Source organism: Equus quagga, unplaced genomic scaffold, assembly GCF_021613505.1.
Source record: "Equus quagga isolate Etosha38 unplaced genomic scaffold, UCLA_HA_Equagga_1.0 252_RagTag, whole genome shotgun sequence".
In the NCBI taxonomy this organism is placed as follows: Eukaryota; Metazoa; Chordata; class Mammalia; order Perissodactyla; family Equidae; genus Equus; species Equus quagga.
This window is the reverse complement of record NW_025799860.1, coordinates 2129402-2148236: the sequence shown is the minus strand read 5'-3', so window position 1 is coordinate 2148236 and position 18835 is coordinate 2129402. Positions and strand designations below refer to the sequence as shown.

Below are 18835 nucleotides of genomic sequence, written 5' to 3'. Positions count from 1 at the left end.
TCCCTGGGTGTGTCTGAAAATTAACCGACAAAGACAGATTAAAAAGAGAAAAGTATGCACATTTTTTTGAATTTTTACGTGTACATGGGAGCCTTCACAAGAGAACGAAGACCTGAAGAAGTGACAGAGCATGAAATTTAGACAAAGAAACAACAAATTTGTGAAGAATTGACAAGACAAAGGGGTTTGGGCTAGGGGTAGTAAATGGTGAAGAAGTAGCTAGGAAGATAAGGATTAGTTTAACTAGGTTGGTGTGCAGATTCCTCTAGTCTGTCTTTAGTAAAAGGAGAATTTACTTCCTGCCTTTAGGCAGAAAGGAGGAGCTTATTCTGTATTTCCTGCTTCTTAATTGCCTTCAGCTCAAAATAATTTTTGTGTCAAAGAGGCATATTTTGAGGGGACATATTCTGGTTTCTTAGCCAATTATCCTAACAGCATTAATTGAATAAATCATTTTTTTTCATTGACTTAAAAATGCAACCTCTATCATATACTCAGTCCTCATATGTATTTGGCCTGTTCCTGTATTCTCTTCTGTTTCCTTGCTCTATTTTGATTATTCCTTCCAAAGTACCAAACTTTTTTCATCATGATTTGGAAGTAGCCACTTGCCTAAATTCTGTAGGCATTACTTAGGTGTTACTACCAATAGTAGTAGTCATTTTTCTATTGATTCTTTTGGTTTGAAGTATTTGGTCACATTATCTGTTACTAATACATTTTTGGCTGTCTGTTCTAATATTTATATCTCTCATTTCTTTCACCTGTTTCTGATATTAATAGGAATGTTTTTTCTCCATTAAGCATGATACAACTTTTTTGGTTGAGATATGTACTTTTTCTCACATGAAGAGATTGTCCTTTTAGTAATAGTTACTAATAAAGGGCTTTTATCAAAAATGAAAGCTGAATGTTTTTAGTTGTCTTTTCAGCATCTAAAGATTATCATATTACATTTTCCCTTTGATCTATTAAGATCGTGAATTATCATAACAGACTTTCTTATGTTGAATAGTCTTTTTATTCCTGGACTTGAACTCCTCTTGGTCATGTTATTCTTTTAATGATCTACTGAGTTCTGTATTTTAATTGTCTACTTAAAATGTTTGCACCAATACTCACGTGTGAGATTGACCTTTGATTATGTTTTGTGCTCCCCTTCATGTTTTGGTATCCATGTTATGTTGACTTTCTAAAATAATTTTAAAAGCATTTAGAAGCTTTTCTTCCTTTAGCGCTGTCTGAAATAGTTTAGTATCATTTCTCTTGGCCCCTCCTTTTGAAATAAAGGACAGCCCTCTTGTCATTCTTCCCAGCACAACTGTTACTACTAGGTTGTAGAACTGTAACTTTTTTTCCCCTAGCTTTTTATTTGGAAGAGTTGCAAGAATATGAATAATACAAAGAACATACTCTTTACTCAGATTTACCTGTTGATAATATCCCATTTATAAAGCTGTGACTTCTAATGAAATTTTCCTAGAGACCTGGGAAGAATAAAACTACAATATTAAAAGTGTAACAGTTAACTACTAATATTAGATATGGCTATTCTTAAATGCATTTGCCCATAGACAGCCTCTCTGTCCATTGCAGAGCTTTCTCACTGCTTCACTTTTTGCTATCCTCCGTGTAGGCATCAGTCAGCCATGCTGTAGAGTACAGGCTTGCTTGAGTTCAGCTACCATTCTCAACTCAATGTCCTGTCTTTAGAGATAGAAGATTTTTTTGTCCCATCCTGATGCCATCGAAGGCCCACCTCCTTTCCAGCCTCACGTGATCCCAGTGTTTTCCCTTCAGGAGAAATCCTGCTCCCATCCATGGGGAAGAGCCAGACCATCAGGGAAGTATGACAGCATATTTCCCAAAGAGTGGCCTCTTCATTCTTGAGTAAAGAGAAGAACAGGCCTGAATGTCCGTATTTCTCTGGTCTGTTCCCTGTTCCTTGTCTCCTATGAGACAAGAACACATGAATGAACACAAACACATACATCTAAGAATAAACAAAAATTTTCAGACATAACATCTAAACCTCTCTATGGGAAAGAATATTATAACTTAATCTACAAGAACAAGGAAATAGTTCTGCTGAAACATGCACCTCCGTCCCAATAATAAATAATAGAACATAGGATTTCAGTCTGACATTTCCCTCTGTGAATTTCTTTACTTGATTTAGTTCCTCATTAAGATTTTAAATCTGCATACCTAAAAGGATCGTCCAAAGGAGTCTCTTCTAGAACATGGCCTAATATTAAAGACCATACCCTAGGCATAAGGGCAAAAGTGAAAAAACCCTGCTCTTTAAAAGCCTAAAACCAAGTCTTAGAAGGAATTAGGTATCTGCTGGTACGCAATCTGCCTGCCAAAAGAAAACTTAACCTGATTTCCGCTTGAAGGAAGATATCATCCAAAGTGTCTATAATTTTTTCATCCATAATGTCTGGAAACCAATCAGAAAATATAAGGGATGCTGAAAAAACAAGACCAAATGACTGAATACTAAAAGAAAAAGTAGGTAATAGAAAGATCCCACAGGGGATCAGATATTGGTGTTATCAGAGAGGGGCTTTAAAATAACTATGATTATTTTATTCAAGAGAATTAAGGAAAAGGTGGACAAAAGAGATGAAAAAATGAAAACTTTCAACAGAGAATTTAATCTATTGAAAAGAATCTAAAAATATTTTTAAACAGATTCTGACGAACATTTTAGAACTGAAAAACAACATATCCGGAATTAAGAACTCATTCAAGGGGTTTAATATACAGTAATAGCAAATTAGATACAAGAAGACAGGATTAGAGAACTAGAAGATAACCAGCACACCAGTATTATTCTTATTCTTACCTGTACTAAAGCTAGTTCCCTCTCTCTTCCCCTATCCTCAATCCAAAGCTTCTCTTTTCCCGACGTTTTTCCTACCTATTGTTTCAAGCCCCATTTCCAAATATCCCTATTGAAGACCTGCATCTTTGATGTCAGTAGCAGACACGCTTAGGATATGTTGATAACTGGTTTATCCGTAGGTTTCTGGCAGGCCAACATAGAACACGTTAGTCACGCTACGTGAAGTGCACAAAAGTCCAGGTAGACAGGAGATTGAAACCAAGTAAATTTAGCAACAAGCAGAAGGTAAGGACCCAGTGATAGAATCTTAGTCTCAGAGAGAGAATCCTATTTCCCAGAAAATTAGGGAAGCAAAACAGACCCCTATTTCCAGAGAAATTGAAATCAGGAAAATGGGTTATGAAACCATAGCAGGAAGCCAAACCAGGGACCCACAGCTATGGCACAGAGTTTGTGTTATGGTCCACACTCACAAAATAAGGTGAAGACTCAGTTCCTGGAACTGGGCTCATGGTCAGAGTTGTTTCGGGGAAGCAGCAACACTCATGACCCCAAACCAGGTAAAGGTGTGTAATTGTTAAATTTCTGCATCCGTGGAAGCAAGTTGGTCCCAGGATCTGTTGATGTTTAAGTGGTTTCAGCTTTGAGGATTGGAGGGCTGTGAGGACAAGGAAACAGAGCAGTCATTATACCATATATTGGTGCATAATTGCTCTTCGGTTCAAATTTACAAAACTAAGTTATGTAGACTGTTGTTTTCTCTAGGGCTGTGTCTGCCACTATCAGGTGAATCTTCAATTTGGCTATGTAGGACTGAAGATGGGGTTGTACGCTGTTCCTTGGAAAGAGAAATAAAATACTAAGGTGTAAAATGATTGATTTAATTTTATAATAGAATATGTAGGCGCTGTGTGTGTGTCTACATCTACCTTCCTAAGTTATCTTAACCTATTACCAAGCCCTGCCTAATTTAAACTCAATTGTATTCTTAAAATAGTAGGTAGAAAATAATTTTTATCTTCACTTGGATCTTGTTTCAATATTAAAAGCTTTTAGAGTTAGCTTTGGCTCTATACTTGAATGTTATGTGCCTCAAAACTTTGAAAAGATAACTAATAATATTACTGCCCTAGGACTAAAAGTTTTTCGTTTACCTCCCTCCCCGTTTTTAAAAACTGCGCATACCGTTTCTGTGCCTGGGTCTTGCCTGTCCCAGAGAATTTAAAGTCCTTGATCTTTATTTAGTTATTCATTCACTCATGCAGTCAAATAATATCTGAGCACTTACTATACACCAGATGAGAAACAAAATCACTCCCTACATTTCATTTCATCATTTTTCTCTTTGGCTGTCTTTATTCCAGTCAAAAGAACGTTTTCCCCTAAGCAATTCACATTAGTTTTCTCTTTTCTCTTTGAGTTTGATGAATATAAATATAATTTTGCTTGAATTATTCTAAGATTACTTTTGTTGTCATTAATAGTAGTAGTAAAATGAAAAACACATACACGAAACGACGTTTTCTTAATGGAGACTTGCTAAAAGTCCATAACTCCCTTTTTCTCTTTTCTTAATTTCACTCAGCATTTAAAGCTAATTTTAAATTAATTGTTTTAGGTTTCTGTGTCTTTTTTTCTCTTTGAATAGTCTGATAAGCAAGGCCTATATGTCTTTTAGTCTTTCTTTTTCTCATGGTTCACAATAGTAACTACTTCCTGTTTTTTAAACTCAGGATTATTGAGATATAATTCACCCTTATAGGTAAATTCACTGTTTTTTAGTGTAGAATTCTATGGTTTCTAACAAATGCATAACAGTCATGTAACTGCCACCACAATCAAGATAATAGAACAGCTCCATCATCTTGAAAAGTTCCCTATGCTGCCCCCTCCCCCTCCTTCCAGCCCCTGATGTGTTTGCTCTCTGTCCCTATTGTTTTGACATTTCCAGAATGACATAAAAATGGAATCATATAGTATGTAGCTTTTGAGTCTGGCTTTTTTCACTTAGCAAAATGCATTTTAGATTCATTCATGTTGTTGTGTATAGCAATAGTTTGCTGCTTTTTTATTGCTGAGTAGCATTCCATTGTATGGATATACCACATGAAGTTTTTTCCCTTGCACCGCTTGAAGCACATTTGAGTTGTCTCCAGTTTCTGGCTGTTATGAACAAAACCACTATAAACATTCATTTAGTAACTAATTTTTAAATGAATATAGTGTACAGACAGGGTATATGTAAGTGTGAAAACAACAAAGTGGGAAGACACTGGAGATGTGGGCTCTCTTACTAGTTTTGCATCCAATTAACTAAGCTAAATAACCACTCTGTGCTTACTTCTTTTGTAAAATGTACATGATTTAGGGCTGATTCTAGCTTTAAAATAATATGATTTGGTGCTGTATAGGTAAGGCATTTCCTCTTGTGTTCTGTGAGAGGAGAAATTAAAATGGTCACACACATCTTTATAAAATTAAGTTATTTGAAACCAGTATAGGGAATATGTAAAATTAAGGGTCCTTTTTATATCAGAGTCCAATCACAAATGGTTTGAAAATAATATAATTTACTTAATGAACTTTACAGGTCATAATAATCTTGAGCTTTTTATTAACTGTGTAATTCAATTGATTTTACATTGGGAAATTCTTTTAATAATGCTCAAATATTTTCTTTAAAAATATTTTAGCCTTAATTTAATTAATTTGTTTATTTTTAATTTAGATGGGTCTAGGAAAGACAATCCAGGCAATTGCCATTGCTTACTTCTATAAGGAGGAATGGCCTCTTTTAATAGTGGTCCCTTCATCTCTGAGGTACCCTTGGACAGAAGAATTAGAGAAATGGATCCCAGAGCTGGGTCCGGAAGAAATCAATGTTATTCAGAATAAAACTGATGTTGGGTAAGAACAACTTTTTAATATTTAAGGGGATAAAAGCCTTCCTGTGTATTTACTATATACTAATGTTTGGAATGAAATATCACCTATAGATCAAAATTTAGCTTTAAGAGAGTAGTGTGGAGAATTTTATTTTACATTTTTAAATATGAATTATATATCTAAACCCCAATGGTATATTTAATATTGTAAGCTCTTTTATATGGTATATTTTAAAAGTAAATATAAAATATGTATACTTTTAAAGATACATGTAATATACCTGCTTTATATATACCTTAAATATACTTAAAACTGACTATTAGCGGGTTGAAAAATAAATTTCACAACTTTTCCAAGATTAACTTGAAGTTTGGTGAACTTTTATTACCGGCAACTATGGTGGGTTTTGCTTTCTAATTTGTTAGTTAATATGCAAGTTTTATATATAAGTAAAAGTTAATATTAACCAGTTTTATTTTCTTTATTATATTAATTTGTGATTTTAATATTTTCTATATTGAAAATATTTGCTTTGTGATTATTTGAAGTCCTTACACTAAAAATCTAAAATAGTGTAACTACTGTTTTTTTCTTGTTTTCTAGCCATTAGAATAAACCAATCAGTTTGAATATTGATAATTTATTCCATTGAGTTTCTAGGTGAATCATGCAAATTACGTGTTTACAGAAGTTCAAAATTACCAATTTCTGAGCCTCAAATAAAAAGCAGTATATCTACTTGAAATAAATGTCTATTAATACTTAGATTTTTTAATTGTAGTATTATTGTACTGTATTGTATTCTGTAAGATTTTTAACATAAAGAGTATTTGTAGAAAAAATGTTGGCCTTTGTGAATGTAGAAGGAGGAATAGACAAAGTAAGATGGAGGCCTTTTTTCTTTCAACTTTGCAACTCTTAATTCGATGAAATACATTTTTCTGGGCCGAAGGAAATTTGGACACTATTTGCATAGTCAAAATAAGATGTAGATAATAATTGTAAATAAATTTCCTCTCCTCCAATAAAACTGCATAAAATTTTAAAAACCTAAGAATTTATAAAATGTAGAATTTATTAAGGCCTCTATACCCACTTTGTTAGCTGTAACTTATTTAAAAGTTTACATTTAAGTATTCTTAAAATATTTCTCCTCTATCATCTTTTATAGCCTTTAGGTCAGCTAGTTTTCATTATTATTTTGGAAATACACTCTTGCAATTAAATAATGGCCAGTATTTCTGTTTGAATAACATTTGGGATATGTTAGATAGTACTACAACCCCAGAGTATAACTTTTCTGGAAGATAACAGCTAAGGGCAGAAAAAATTACCCAGTGTCTTCTAGGTACTTAAAAAAACAGCTTTGGGTTATACCAACATGCGGCAACATGTATTTACCACAAATACACATACGTCCTTTGGGAATATGTCAGTTTTTCCTGGACTATTCGGTAATCAAGACGTGGCAGGCCACAGTGGCCTTTGAAGCCCTTGTCTTGTGTATATTGCTCTCAATATGCCTAAGTTAGTAATATTAACCCTATACTTTTCTTCTGCAGGCTTTTCTGGTATTTGAGTACAGTAAGAAATTCATGTCTCTGTATTCGTTAGATTTATCCAGGGCTTTAAGTGCAGTTGTCATTAAGGAAAAAAAATGCAATTCTCATATTGGTACTGGCTATTGAGGAGCTCTGACTTTTCTGTTAAGAGGGTAGAGAACTGCAGAAGACTGACTCTGTCCTGTATTTTTCACTAGTGATACAGGAAATAGAAAAGTGATATGTTTTATTTTAATGCATTTATTTGTCTAATTTCATTCTACAAACTCTTCGGGAGCATAGCACTGTACATACAAAGATGAATGACACATTCCCTGCCTTCACCAATCTTTTGATATAGTAAGGGAGATAAATATGTAAATGGATAATTACATTACAGTGTGATAAAGAATATTAGAGATGTATGAATGATAGAGATAGTTCAAAAGATCAGGCATCACCTTAGCCAAACATGTCTCTGCATGAGATGGTACCCACCTCTTCTTTTCCCCATGTCATCACCCTAGGGCCAGGGGCATTTCTGTTGTCACAATGACAAGGACTCTACTGGCCTTTAGTGGGAGGGTCCAGGAATGTGAAATGCCCTGCAGTGCACTGGGCAGCCCTGCAATGCTAAGTATTTTCCTGATCAAAATCCCAATAGCACCTGGATTGAAAACCACTGTTATCCTGTTTGTGGGAAGGCTTCATTGAATAGTCAACAAATATTTGAGTATCCACTGCATCCATCATGATCCTGGGTGGGTGGAAGCAAATATTCTTAGAAGGTAATGTTCTTATCCTAGTAAAATGTGGTTTGTTGGATGTCAAAATCTTCCAAAGACCATTTAACCAAAAATTTGGGTTTGCTTAACCAAAATTTTAAAATTTGGATTCTGGTTTGTCCTATTTAAGGATGGTAAAATCTTAAGAGAAATTGGGATTCAGCAGTAGTACCAGCTCCTCTTGTCTTCTTTTTTCTCCTCTGTATTTCTTCCCAAAGAGTTGTGTTGTTAATAATAAATTGGTCACTGAAATATTTTTAAAGTACATGGATTTTCTTTTCTAGGAGCATATCGACCAGCAAGGTGACAGTTCTGGGTTATGGTCTTTTAACCACAGATGCAGAGACCTTGATAGATACATTGAATAATCAGAACTTCCAAGTAGTTATAGTGGATGAATCACACTACATGAAGTCCAGAAATGCAGCTCGCAGCAGGATTTTACTGCCAGTAGTACAGAAAGCCAAACGAGCCATTCTTCTTACAGGAACTCCAGCTTTGGGAAGGCCTGAAGAGGTATTAAAATCCTTATACTTTGGGCTTAAAAAAAAAGAAGAAAAGAAAATTGAATCAATTACTTGTTTTACAATTTTTAGTTTAAAATTACGTGCCTGAAATGCCATAAGCATACATTGGGAATTTCTAGATAGCTACTAATGATTAAATATATCTTTTACTATAACCTTTTTTATCAGTTTACATGTAAACCTTAGCCATGCTTGTAAGTATATATAAAAAACTGTTTTTCCTTTTATAATGTTGTCATATAGTACAAATTTGTAATATTCTTCACATTTGTGTTCTTTTGGTTTTCTGTGGTCTTGATCTTCATTTATCTGGTCTATTTTACATTATAAACTCCTTAGGACTGGAGCTGAATCTGCTTTATGTCTTTTATACTGTTTTACATAACTTCTCTCTGTTCCTCTTTCACATCAAGATGCATGTTTGGGAAGATAGAAACTACAACTTATATGCAGACCAGATAGGGTATCTACTTAGGATGGAGGAATAAGGCATTTGTTTGATACCCCATTTAGCTTTTACCATTCTAAGAGGCAGGTGAGGTATGGAGTGATTAAAGGGTTGAGAAGAAGAAATGATGGATGAAACTCCTGTAGGTCTATCAGGGTCAGTGTAACCTAGGGAAGACTATTAACGACCACTGAGTCATAGAAAAATCTTGGGCATCTCTACTAGCATTACCAATGCTCTGCTTTTGAACTCCACCCTGGAAATTTTCTGAGATACATATAACAGCACATGGATAGTGATAGTAAAATGTTCAACTTTACCTTTTACATTTTTTTGCTCTTGGATACCTACTGGAAGTGGGAGAATGGAACCTACATAATTTACTTATGTTCCAAAATTATGTCACTGAATAATAGGATTAATTATACTTTTATTAAAAAAAGATGAAATATGTCTTTTAAGAAAGACATAAAAAGATATGTATATTTTAAATTATAATAGTAAAATGAATACTTACCCATTGGTTACCTACTATAAGAAAGAGAGCATTGACAATACAATAAAGGCCCTTGTGTCCCACTGTGATTACATGCCAGTACTTTCACCCCTCCTGCATGGTAGCCACTGTCCAAAGCAAGGGTAAATCCTGGTTTTGTGGATCCTGATAGTTATACAATTTGGAGATGTTTGGGACTCTCTAAGAAAAAAAATATAAAATTACAAATTCTAAGTTAGGTGTTTTGAAACTGAGAAGTGTGAGTCCTCCAACTTTGTTTTTCTTTTGTAAGATTATTTTGGGTATTTGAGTCCCTTGAATTTCCATATGGCTTTTTTGTAGTTTGGCAATTTTGGTAAAGAATCCAGCTTGGATTTTCATAGGTTTTGTGTTGAATCTGCAGATCACTTTGGAGAGTATTGCCATCTTAGCAATATTAATTAAGTCTTCAAATTCATGAAAATGGGATATCTTTCAGTTTATTTGGTTCTTTAATTATTTTCCAACAGTGCTTTGTAGTTTTCACAATATAAGTCTTATGCTTCTTTTGTTAAGTATTTTATTCTTTTTGATGCTATTGTCAATGGAATTGTGTTCTTAATTTCATTTGCAGAATGTTCATTACAAGTATATAGAAATACAATTGATTTTTATATATTGATCTTGTATTCTGTAACCTTGCTGAACTCACTTATTAGTTCTAATAGTTTTTCAGTGGATTTCTTAGGGTTTTCTGTATATAAGAACATCTCATCTGCAAATAGAGGTAGTTTTACTTATTCCTTTCCAGTGCAGATGCCTTTTATTTCATTTTCTTGCTTAATTTCCCTGGCTAGGACTTCCAGTGCAATTTTGAATAGAAGTGGTGAGAGTGAACATTCTTGTTTTTCTCCTGATCTTAGGGGGAAAGCATTCGGTCTTTCACATTTAAGTGTGTTACCTGTGTGTTTTTGTAGATTTCTTTTACCATGCTGAGTAAGTTGCTTTGTATCCCTTGTTTATTGAGTGTTTAATCATGAAAGGCTATTAAATTTTGTCAAATGCTTTTTTTGCATTTATTGAGATAATCATATGGTTTTTGTCCCTTATTCTGTTCATATGGTGTATAATATTAACTGGCTTTCAGACAGTAAACCAACCTTGCTTTGTGGAATAACTCTCACTTGATCATGGTATATAATCCTTTTATATGTTGCTGGATTCAGTTTGCTAATATTTTGTTGATGATTATTGTGTCTGTATTCATAAGAGATGTGGATCTGTAGTTTTCTTGTTGTATCTTTACCTGGTTTTGGTATCAAGGTGTTACTGACCTCATAGAATGAGTTGGAAAGTGTTTCCTTCTCTTCCATTTTTGAGAAGAGTTTGCAAAAGATTGGTATTACTTCTTTTTTCAAATGTTTGATAGAATTCAATGGTAAAGCTATCTAGGCCCAAGCTTTTCTTTGTTGGTAGTTTTTAGGTTAGTAATTCAGTCTCTTCACTGAATTTGTATCTATTCAGGTTATCTATTTCTTCTTGAGTCACTTTTGGTACTTTGTGTCTTTCTAGGAATTTGTGCATTTCATCTAAATTATCTAATTTATTGGCATACATTTATTCATAGTATTCCATTATAATCCCTCGTATTTCTTTGAGGTTGATAGTAATGTCCCCTCTTTCATTCTTGATTTTAGTAATTTGAATCTTCTCTCTATTTTTTCTTGGCCAGTCTAGCTACAATTTTGTTCTTTCTAAGAACCAAGTTTTGGTTTCGTTGATTTTTCTCTGTTGTTTTTCTGTTCTCTATTTTGTTTATTTCTATTCTCATCTTGATGATGTTATTCCTTCTGTTTGTTTTGGGTTTAGTTTGCTCTTCCTTTTCTGTTATCTTAAGGTGGAAAGTTACGTTATTGATTTGAGTTTTTTCTTTTTAGTATAGGCATATACAGATATAAATTTCCTCCTAAGAACTACTTTCACTGCATCGCACGTTTTCGTATGTTGTTTCCTCAATTTCATTTATCTCAAAGTCTTTTCTGATTTCTAATTTCCCTTGTGATTTCTTTTTGACCCAGTGGTTATTTAGTAGTATGTCGTCATGTGAAAAGGATGTAAAGCAACAAAACCACTTTGGAAAACACTTTGGCACTTCCTTAAGAAGTTAAAAATAGAGTTACCATAAGACTTAGCAATTCCATTCCAGATATATACCCAAGAGAATTGAAAACATACGTTCACAAAAAATCTGTATGCAGATGTTCAGAGTAGCATTATTCATGATAACCAAAAAGTGTAAAAAAAGCCAATGTTCATAACTGATGGATGGATAAACAAAATGCAGCCGTAAAAAAGAGTGAAGTACTGATACATTCTACAACATGAGTGAGCCTTGAAAATATTATGCTGAGTCAAAGAAGCCAGACACGATGGCTAGATATTATATGATTTCATTTATATGAAATGTTTAGAATAGGCAAATTCATGGAGAAAGGAAGTAGATTAGTGGTTGCCAGAACTAGGGAGAGGGGGAATGGTAAATGACAGGTAATGGGTATGAGGTTTACTTTAGGAGTGATAAAAATTTTCCGGAATTAGATAGTGGTGATTGAGGCACGACTTTGTGAATACACTAAAAGCCACTGAATTGTGCACTTTAAAAGTATGAACAATAAAAATGGTATATGAATTATATCTCAATAAAACTGGTTTTTTTAAAAAGTATATTAAATAACAGTAAGGTAATTCTATGTGTAGCCTATCAAAGTTATAAAAATTAAAAGATTTCATGATACTATTGATGGAAATGTAAATTGGGACCATCTTTTTACAGTGCAACACAGTGACATCTATCAAGCTTTAAAAAGCATATACCTTAAACCCACTGTTTCATTTCTAAAAATATACCCTACAAACCCATCTAATAGAAATGCAGATGGGTGTATGGATGGATGGATAGATAGATGATTGATAGATGTAGGTACCTATACCTACACCTATATTTATTTATATATAACACATATACACACACAGACTTACCCAAATTTATTAATTTTTGTAACTGCATAAAAGCTAGAAACAGCCTATATGTCCATTATTAGGAGATTGTTTAAATATTTTACAGTACATCTACTTAATATTGTATTGCTTTGCAGACTTTAAATGGTGCTTTATTATTAAAGTAATACATTGCTTGTATAATTTTTAAAAGTAAGTAAAAGTAGATATATATGTACTTTAATGATGTCTAAGATTTTTTTGGGGGACAAAATTATGGTTGTATATGGATAATATGGCCCTCTTCATGTGAATAAAAGAGAATATATCCATATGCTTACATAAGCATACAAAATAAATAAATGGATACTCAAGGAAAGGAAAGCAGTTACCCCTGAAGAGCAGGATGGCAGGATTGGAGGACGAGGGGAAGGAGGAGCCTTGAGGAAGAAGAGGTAGATTGTCTTTTTCATTTTTTATGATTTTTTTCAACTGGGATTTATCATAGTAATAATAATTTACTTGAAAATATTACAACATACTGAGAATACTTGTATCGTTACAGCTGTTCATGCAGATTGAAGCTCTCTTTCCACAAAAATTTGGAACATGGACTGACTATGCCAAAAGATACTGTAATGCACGCATCAGGTATGACAGATTATTTTCTATAAGTTTTAATGCTCACATATTTACCAAGAACATTAAGCTTTATTAGTCATTCTTTGTTCCAGTGTTTTTCAAACTTGTGGTAGCTATGGAATAATTGCTTCAAGTAAAATCTTGTGAGAATGACCTATTTATAAAATAAATAAAAAGAGCAGATAATGACAGTTTTTCTTTATTTCTACTTTCCACTTATTTTATTTATTTGTTTATTTTTTGAGGAAGATTAGCCCTGAGCTAACATCTGCCGCCAATCCTCCTCTTGTTGCTGAGGAAGACTGGCCCTGAGCTAACATCCATGCCCATCTTCCTCTACTTAATATGTGGGACCCCTGCCACAACAGCATGGCTTGACAAGCGGTGCGTAGGTCCACATCCAGGATCCGAACTTGTGAACTCTGGGCTGCCAAAGCCCACTGCACCACCGGGCCAGCCCCACTTATTTTATTTTTGAGATTACTTACTTGTATTAACTAGATAAGCGTGCACTTATACAAAAGTGAAAAGTGTCCATTCCGCTTGTGTCCCCCAGCCAACCATTTCCCTTCCCAGGTAACCAGGTTGGCAGTTTCTTGTGTACCCTTCTGGAGGTACTCCCTGCAGGGGAAAGCACATATGATTTTACGTGTATAATATTATTTCATTGTATTTCTTCATATGTAGTAGTATAATATGTACATTGTTCTGTAGTTTGCTGTCTTGTCCTAATATTTATTGGAGATCCTTACATATCAGTTACTGAAAGAGTTTTGACATTCCTTTTAAATGCTGCATGTATTCCACTGTTTGGATGTGCTATAATTTATTTATGCAGTCTATTATTAATAGATATTTGCTTGTGGTATATAGCTGTTGCACACAGTGCAGCAATGAATATCTTTTCACATGTTGAGAGGTAGCATATTATAGTGGCAAAGAGCATGTGAAACTAGAGCTGAACCACCTGTGTTTTATCTTCATGTCCAGTTCTTACCAGATGTTTTATTTTAGGAAAGTGCTTTGCCTCCCCATACCTTAGTTCCTTCAGCTCTAAAAACAGAGAATAATTATTCCTGCCTCAGAGAGTTATTATGAGAGCTATTATGAGACATTAGCTAATATTTTTAAAGGGCTTGAACGGTGACTGGCACGTACTGAACACTCAATAATCTTTAATTATTTTAATATCTCACGTCACACACATGGTAATAAATCTGTAAGATAAATTTATTGAAGTGGAATTACTGGTACAAAATGCATGTGCATTTTTATATTTTATAGATTTTTGCAAATTATGCTCCACAGAAGTTATACCAGTTTATATTTCCATCAGCAGTAATACTGTCTCTCCCCCACACCTTGCCAACATGTTCAAATATAAATTATTTTATTTTGTCAATGTGACCTGATAGTGGTTTTAATACATATTTGTCTTCTTACGTTATTAAATGCAGTCGAGCATTTTTTCATACATGTAAGAGTCATTGGTACTTTGTTTCTGCTAGGTGTCTACTTATGTTATTTGCCCTTTGTTCTACTAAATATATTGGCTTTTGTTTTCTTAGTGATATACTGGAAATCTTTATATATTATAGAAATCAGCTCTTTGTCTGTAACAGGGGTCTCTCACGTCTTTTCCTAATGTGTGTGTGTGTTTTCTTTTTTCCTTCCTGCAATTCCCTCAAATAACCTGTGTGATCGTGGTGTTCTCATGCTTTTTAAAGGCTCTAGAGCATGGAGATAGAAGGAGTCCTTCCAAATTGTTTGTATGAAGGCAGTTTAACGTTGATACCAAAATCAGACAAGATAGCAGGAAAAAAAGAAAACAAAGACCTTTTCTACTTAAGACTTTAAATGCGTAAGTCCTTAATGTTAGTATAATCCAGAAACTCATTAAGAGGCCTAATATATTAACCATATGCAAATGGATTCATATCAGGATTGCAAGCATAGTTTGATATTAGGAAATGTATTAATATAATTAGCCATGTTAATAATGAAAAGGAAAAACTTCATTTCATCACCTCCAGATATGCAAAGATGTAATTTGATGAAATTCAGCATCCAGCCTTGAATATAGTTTTTACTAATTTTAAAGTAAATATGTGTGTTTATTTAGATACATATATACACATCCAATATATATGTGTGTGTGTGTGGGGGGGGGGGGGTGTTTTAAGCCCAAAACCACCATCATATGAAACACTAAAACCAAGGCAAGGATGCTCCCTGTCACCAGTTTACCTCTTTTTTGGAGGTGCTAATCACTTCAATTACTCAGAAAAAAAAAAAGAGGTAAAAATTGGAAAGAAAAAGGCAAAATTATCATTATTTGCATCTGTTGCTATTTATTTGGAAGACCTGAGAGTATCAGCTGAAAATTTTTTAAAACAAAAGAGAATTCATTAAGGTGTCCTAGCACAAAGTTACTCTCAAAAAGTCAGTTGTCTTTCTCTACACAAATGATAATAAATAGTTTTAAAATATAATGCCCATGATTCTAGATGGCGTGATTCTAGATATTGTTGGGAAGCTCTTAATGATAATTCTTGTAGTCTAAAAATGCCAAAATTTTGCCTACATAAAACATACATATTTAACTGAATTTACCTTTTGGGGACTAGGAAAACCTAAGGGGTCAGAAAGCTTTTTTGGGGGGGTGGGGCTAGGGGGGAGATTAGCCCTGAGCTAACATCTGCTGCCAATCTTCCTCCTCTTTTTTGCTGAGTAAGACTGGCCCTGAGCTAACATCCATGCCCATCTTCGTCTGCTTTATATGTGGAACGCCTGCCACAGCATGACTTGCCAAGCAGTGTCATGTCGGCACCCAGGATCTGAACGGGCGAATCCCGGGCCACCAAAGGGGAACGTGCGAACCTAACCGCTGTGCCACTGGGCCAGCCCTGTTGTTTTCTGATTAGGACTTGTCCTATGACAACAGAGGTGTATTTCTGTCTCTTTCTTGCTTATTAATGCAAACACTGTTTCAAAGAATCATGTATCTTTATGAAATGCTTTATGACTGAGGAGGTTGTGTTTTATTTCCTGTTTACTTGAGAAAGCCATTTCTAGATTATTATCATGCTCCTCAAAAGGCATTTTCTTTCAGATTCCATTTCAAAAGTTTTATCTTATTCCTTCACTTCTTTATCTCAAAAGCACTATGGTTCCATAGATTCTAATTCAGATCAAGGCAATTCCTGGCATTTTAAGTTAGTCTGTAGAATGTTAATTTTTTTTCCACAGTGTTTTGATTCTATGAAGGTGTCATTTTCACACTATAATTTTGCAGAAAGCAAATTATGATTAGTTATGCAATTCTAGACCCGTATTTTATCTTTGAAATGTCATGACTGTAATCAAAATAAAGTTAAGTGAAGCTTTAGAAAAGTATGTTTGCCTTTATAAAATTTATTAAATACATACGTGATGGCAAACAGAAGTGTACTAATGTGAATGTGGATCAGAGATGAGAAGTCTGGGTGTAGGTAACCACCTCCCTGGTTTGATTGGAGAGGCGCAGAGAAAGTATTACTCAAGCAGAATGTCCCATCTCCAAAATACCTTACATCATTCACTCCACTGGGTTATATTTAGAGGAAGCTATAAATACAAACAGGATCTGGAGAAGGCAGCACATTCACTTGTCAAGCATTAGCACATTAGAGCTGGAAAAGACTTTCCAGATCACCTCGTCCCTCTCTGTCGTTTTATAGCAAACTGGCGAGGTTAAATGGCTTGCTCTGTGTATGACTTCCTCTTACATTTTTTTCCCTTTTCCTGGCAGTGAGAAAGACTTAGGAAATGGCGACTTTAATAAATGTTCTTCTGCATAGAAAAAGAGAACACGTAGATAATCCAGCCGTGCATCCTGCTATCAGCAGCCACCTTCCAAAGGCACACTGTGGGAAGACATATGTGTCCTCCCTCATGTCATGCTTAAAGGTTAAGAATATCCCAGAATATCTTCATAGTAACTTATCAAATTTTCTGAACTTTCTTTGTTGCTGATATTTTGTGCCCGTTCCACCTCTTAAGAGAAGTAATTATCTGCATTTTTATGAGAGGGAAAATGCTGGGTGATAATACATATTAAAGGTATTTATAGCCATTCCCTGAAAGTGTTAATTAATAGGTCATTGTCAGCTTTAAGAAATGTCTCTTATGGAATTGCACTGTTCTTTGTCCTCAGCACTGTCACATTTAATGTTCTCATCTATGGCTAAATAGAGGTCAGGTCTATTCCATTTGCAAATAGCTCAAATCTGAAAGAAACAGTTAATATAGTATATGGCAGAGATAAGCTTGAAAAATAATTAGATAAAATTTAATAGGATAAATTCCTCGCTTACGCTTAGAAAGTCTGCTTTGTGTGGACGGGATTTGAGAAATCCTCACCTGTTATCAGTAGTTCAGTTTAAACAGACTTCTGGTTTTGAATAACCTGAGTCTAAATTGAAGTCAGCTGTCTGTCATAACTGATAAAAATAAAGTAATATTAGGACACAGTAATCAAAGTAACATCCAGAGTAAAGGATGGTTCTACTCCACTCATTAATTAGAGTACATCTGGAGTATGGTTTAATTTTGAGTTAATCCATTCATTCAAAAAATATTTATAGGGTACCCGTTATATGCCGTGCCGTGTGTTAGGCATCAAGTTTGCGTTAGGGAACAAGAGCCACATGGTCCCAGGCTTCCCTGCATTTTCAAGTCAAACACTAACCGATAGTTACTGTTGTGATGAGTGTCATAAAAGAGAAGTGAAGATTGTGAAGGCAGAGTTTAGCAGAGTGAACTAATCAAGTCACAGAAAACAGAAGAGGCATCCTGTGAATAACTGATATTTATTTACATTCCAGGAAGAGGAATTTTATATTTTAAGGCCCAGAGCGAGAGAGACTGCTATGCCTTTGAGGAATTAAAAGAAGTCTGGTTCAGCTGAGGACTCTGAGCTAGTGCAATCTTGTTCTATATCCTAATAGCAGTAAGAAGACATTGGAGAGGGTTTTGTTTTGTTCTTTAGTAATCAATATTGTGGGGTATTTTTTTTTATTGTAAAATACACATAAGAAAATTTACCATTTGAACTATTTTTAAGTGTATGGTTCAGTGACATTAAGTGCATTCACGTTGTTGTGCAACCATCACCACCATCCACCTGCAGAACATTTTCATCATCCCAAACTAAAATTCTGTCCCATTAAATAATATCTCCCCATCCCCTCCCCCTGGCCCCTGCATTGTGGGATTTTAAAGCACAGAAGAGACATGCATGATTAGATTTACAATTTTGTTTGTTATTTTTTTAGACGACATTTTCATGTGGTTCAAAATTCTAAACCTATAGTAGAGTATATACTTTGAAAAATCTCCCTTTCACCTCAGTTTCCCTCCCTTTAGGCAATTATATGTAGTTTTTTGTTTTTGTTTTTGTTTTTTTCTATATGTAGTGTTTAATTTTTCCACAGAAATTGTGTGCATTTTCAAGCAAATTCATGTTTTTTACATAGTTCATAGTATATTGTAAACATACATTGTTTTGTACTTTTCTTATTTGTCCTTTTTTTCGCATACATCCGGAACGTCATCCTTTTTTATGGCTGCATGGTATTGAGAATATATCCTAGTTTGTAGTGTGGCAGGAAGTTGAGGGAGTTTGCATATGATGGCTTTTATT

The 18835-nt window shown here is 34.3% G+C and overlaps 1 protein-coding gene across 2 annotated transcripts in view; it reads left to right on the top strand.

Moving 5' to 3' along the window:
• LOC124233819 (DNA annealing helicase and endonuclease ZRANB3-like) overlaps nucleotides 1-18835 on the top strand; it is a 215746-nt gene that overhangs the window by 109644 nt on the left and 87267 nt on the right. The window contains exons 4-6 of one of the 2 annotated variants that reach the window (XM_046651042.1): nucleotides 5580-5758; nucleotides 8348-8579; nucleotides 13076-13161. In XM_046651042.1, coding sequence (XP_046506998.1) covers nucleotides 5580-5758; nucleotides 8348-8579; nucleotides 13076-13161 — 497 coding nt within the window. The remainder of the gene's footprint in view (nucleotides 1-5579; nucleotides 5759-8347; nucleotides 8580-13075; nucleotides 13162-18835) is intronic. The other variant, XM_046651043.1, reaches the window with a different exon arrangement.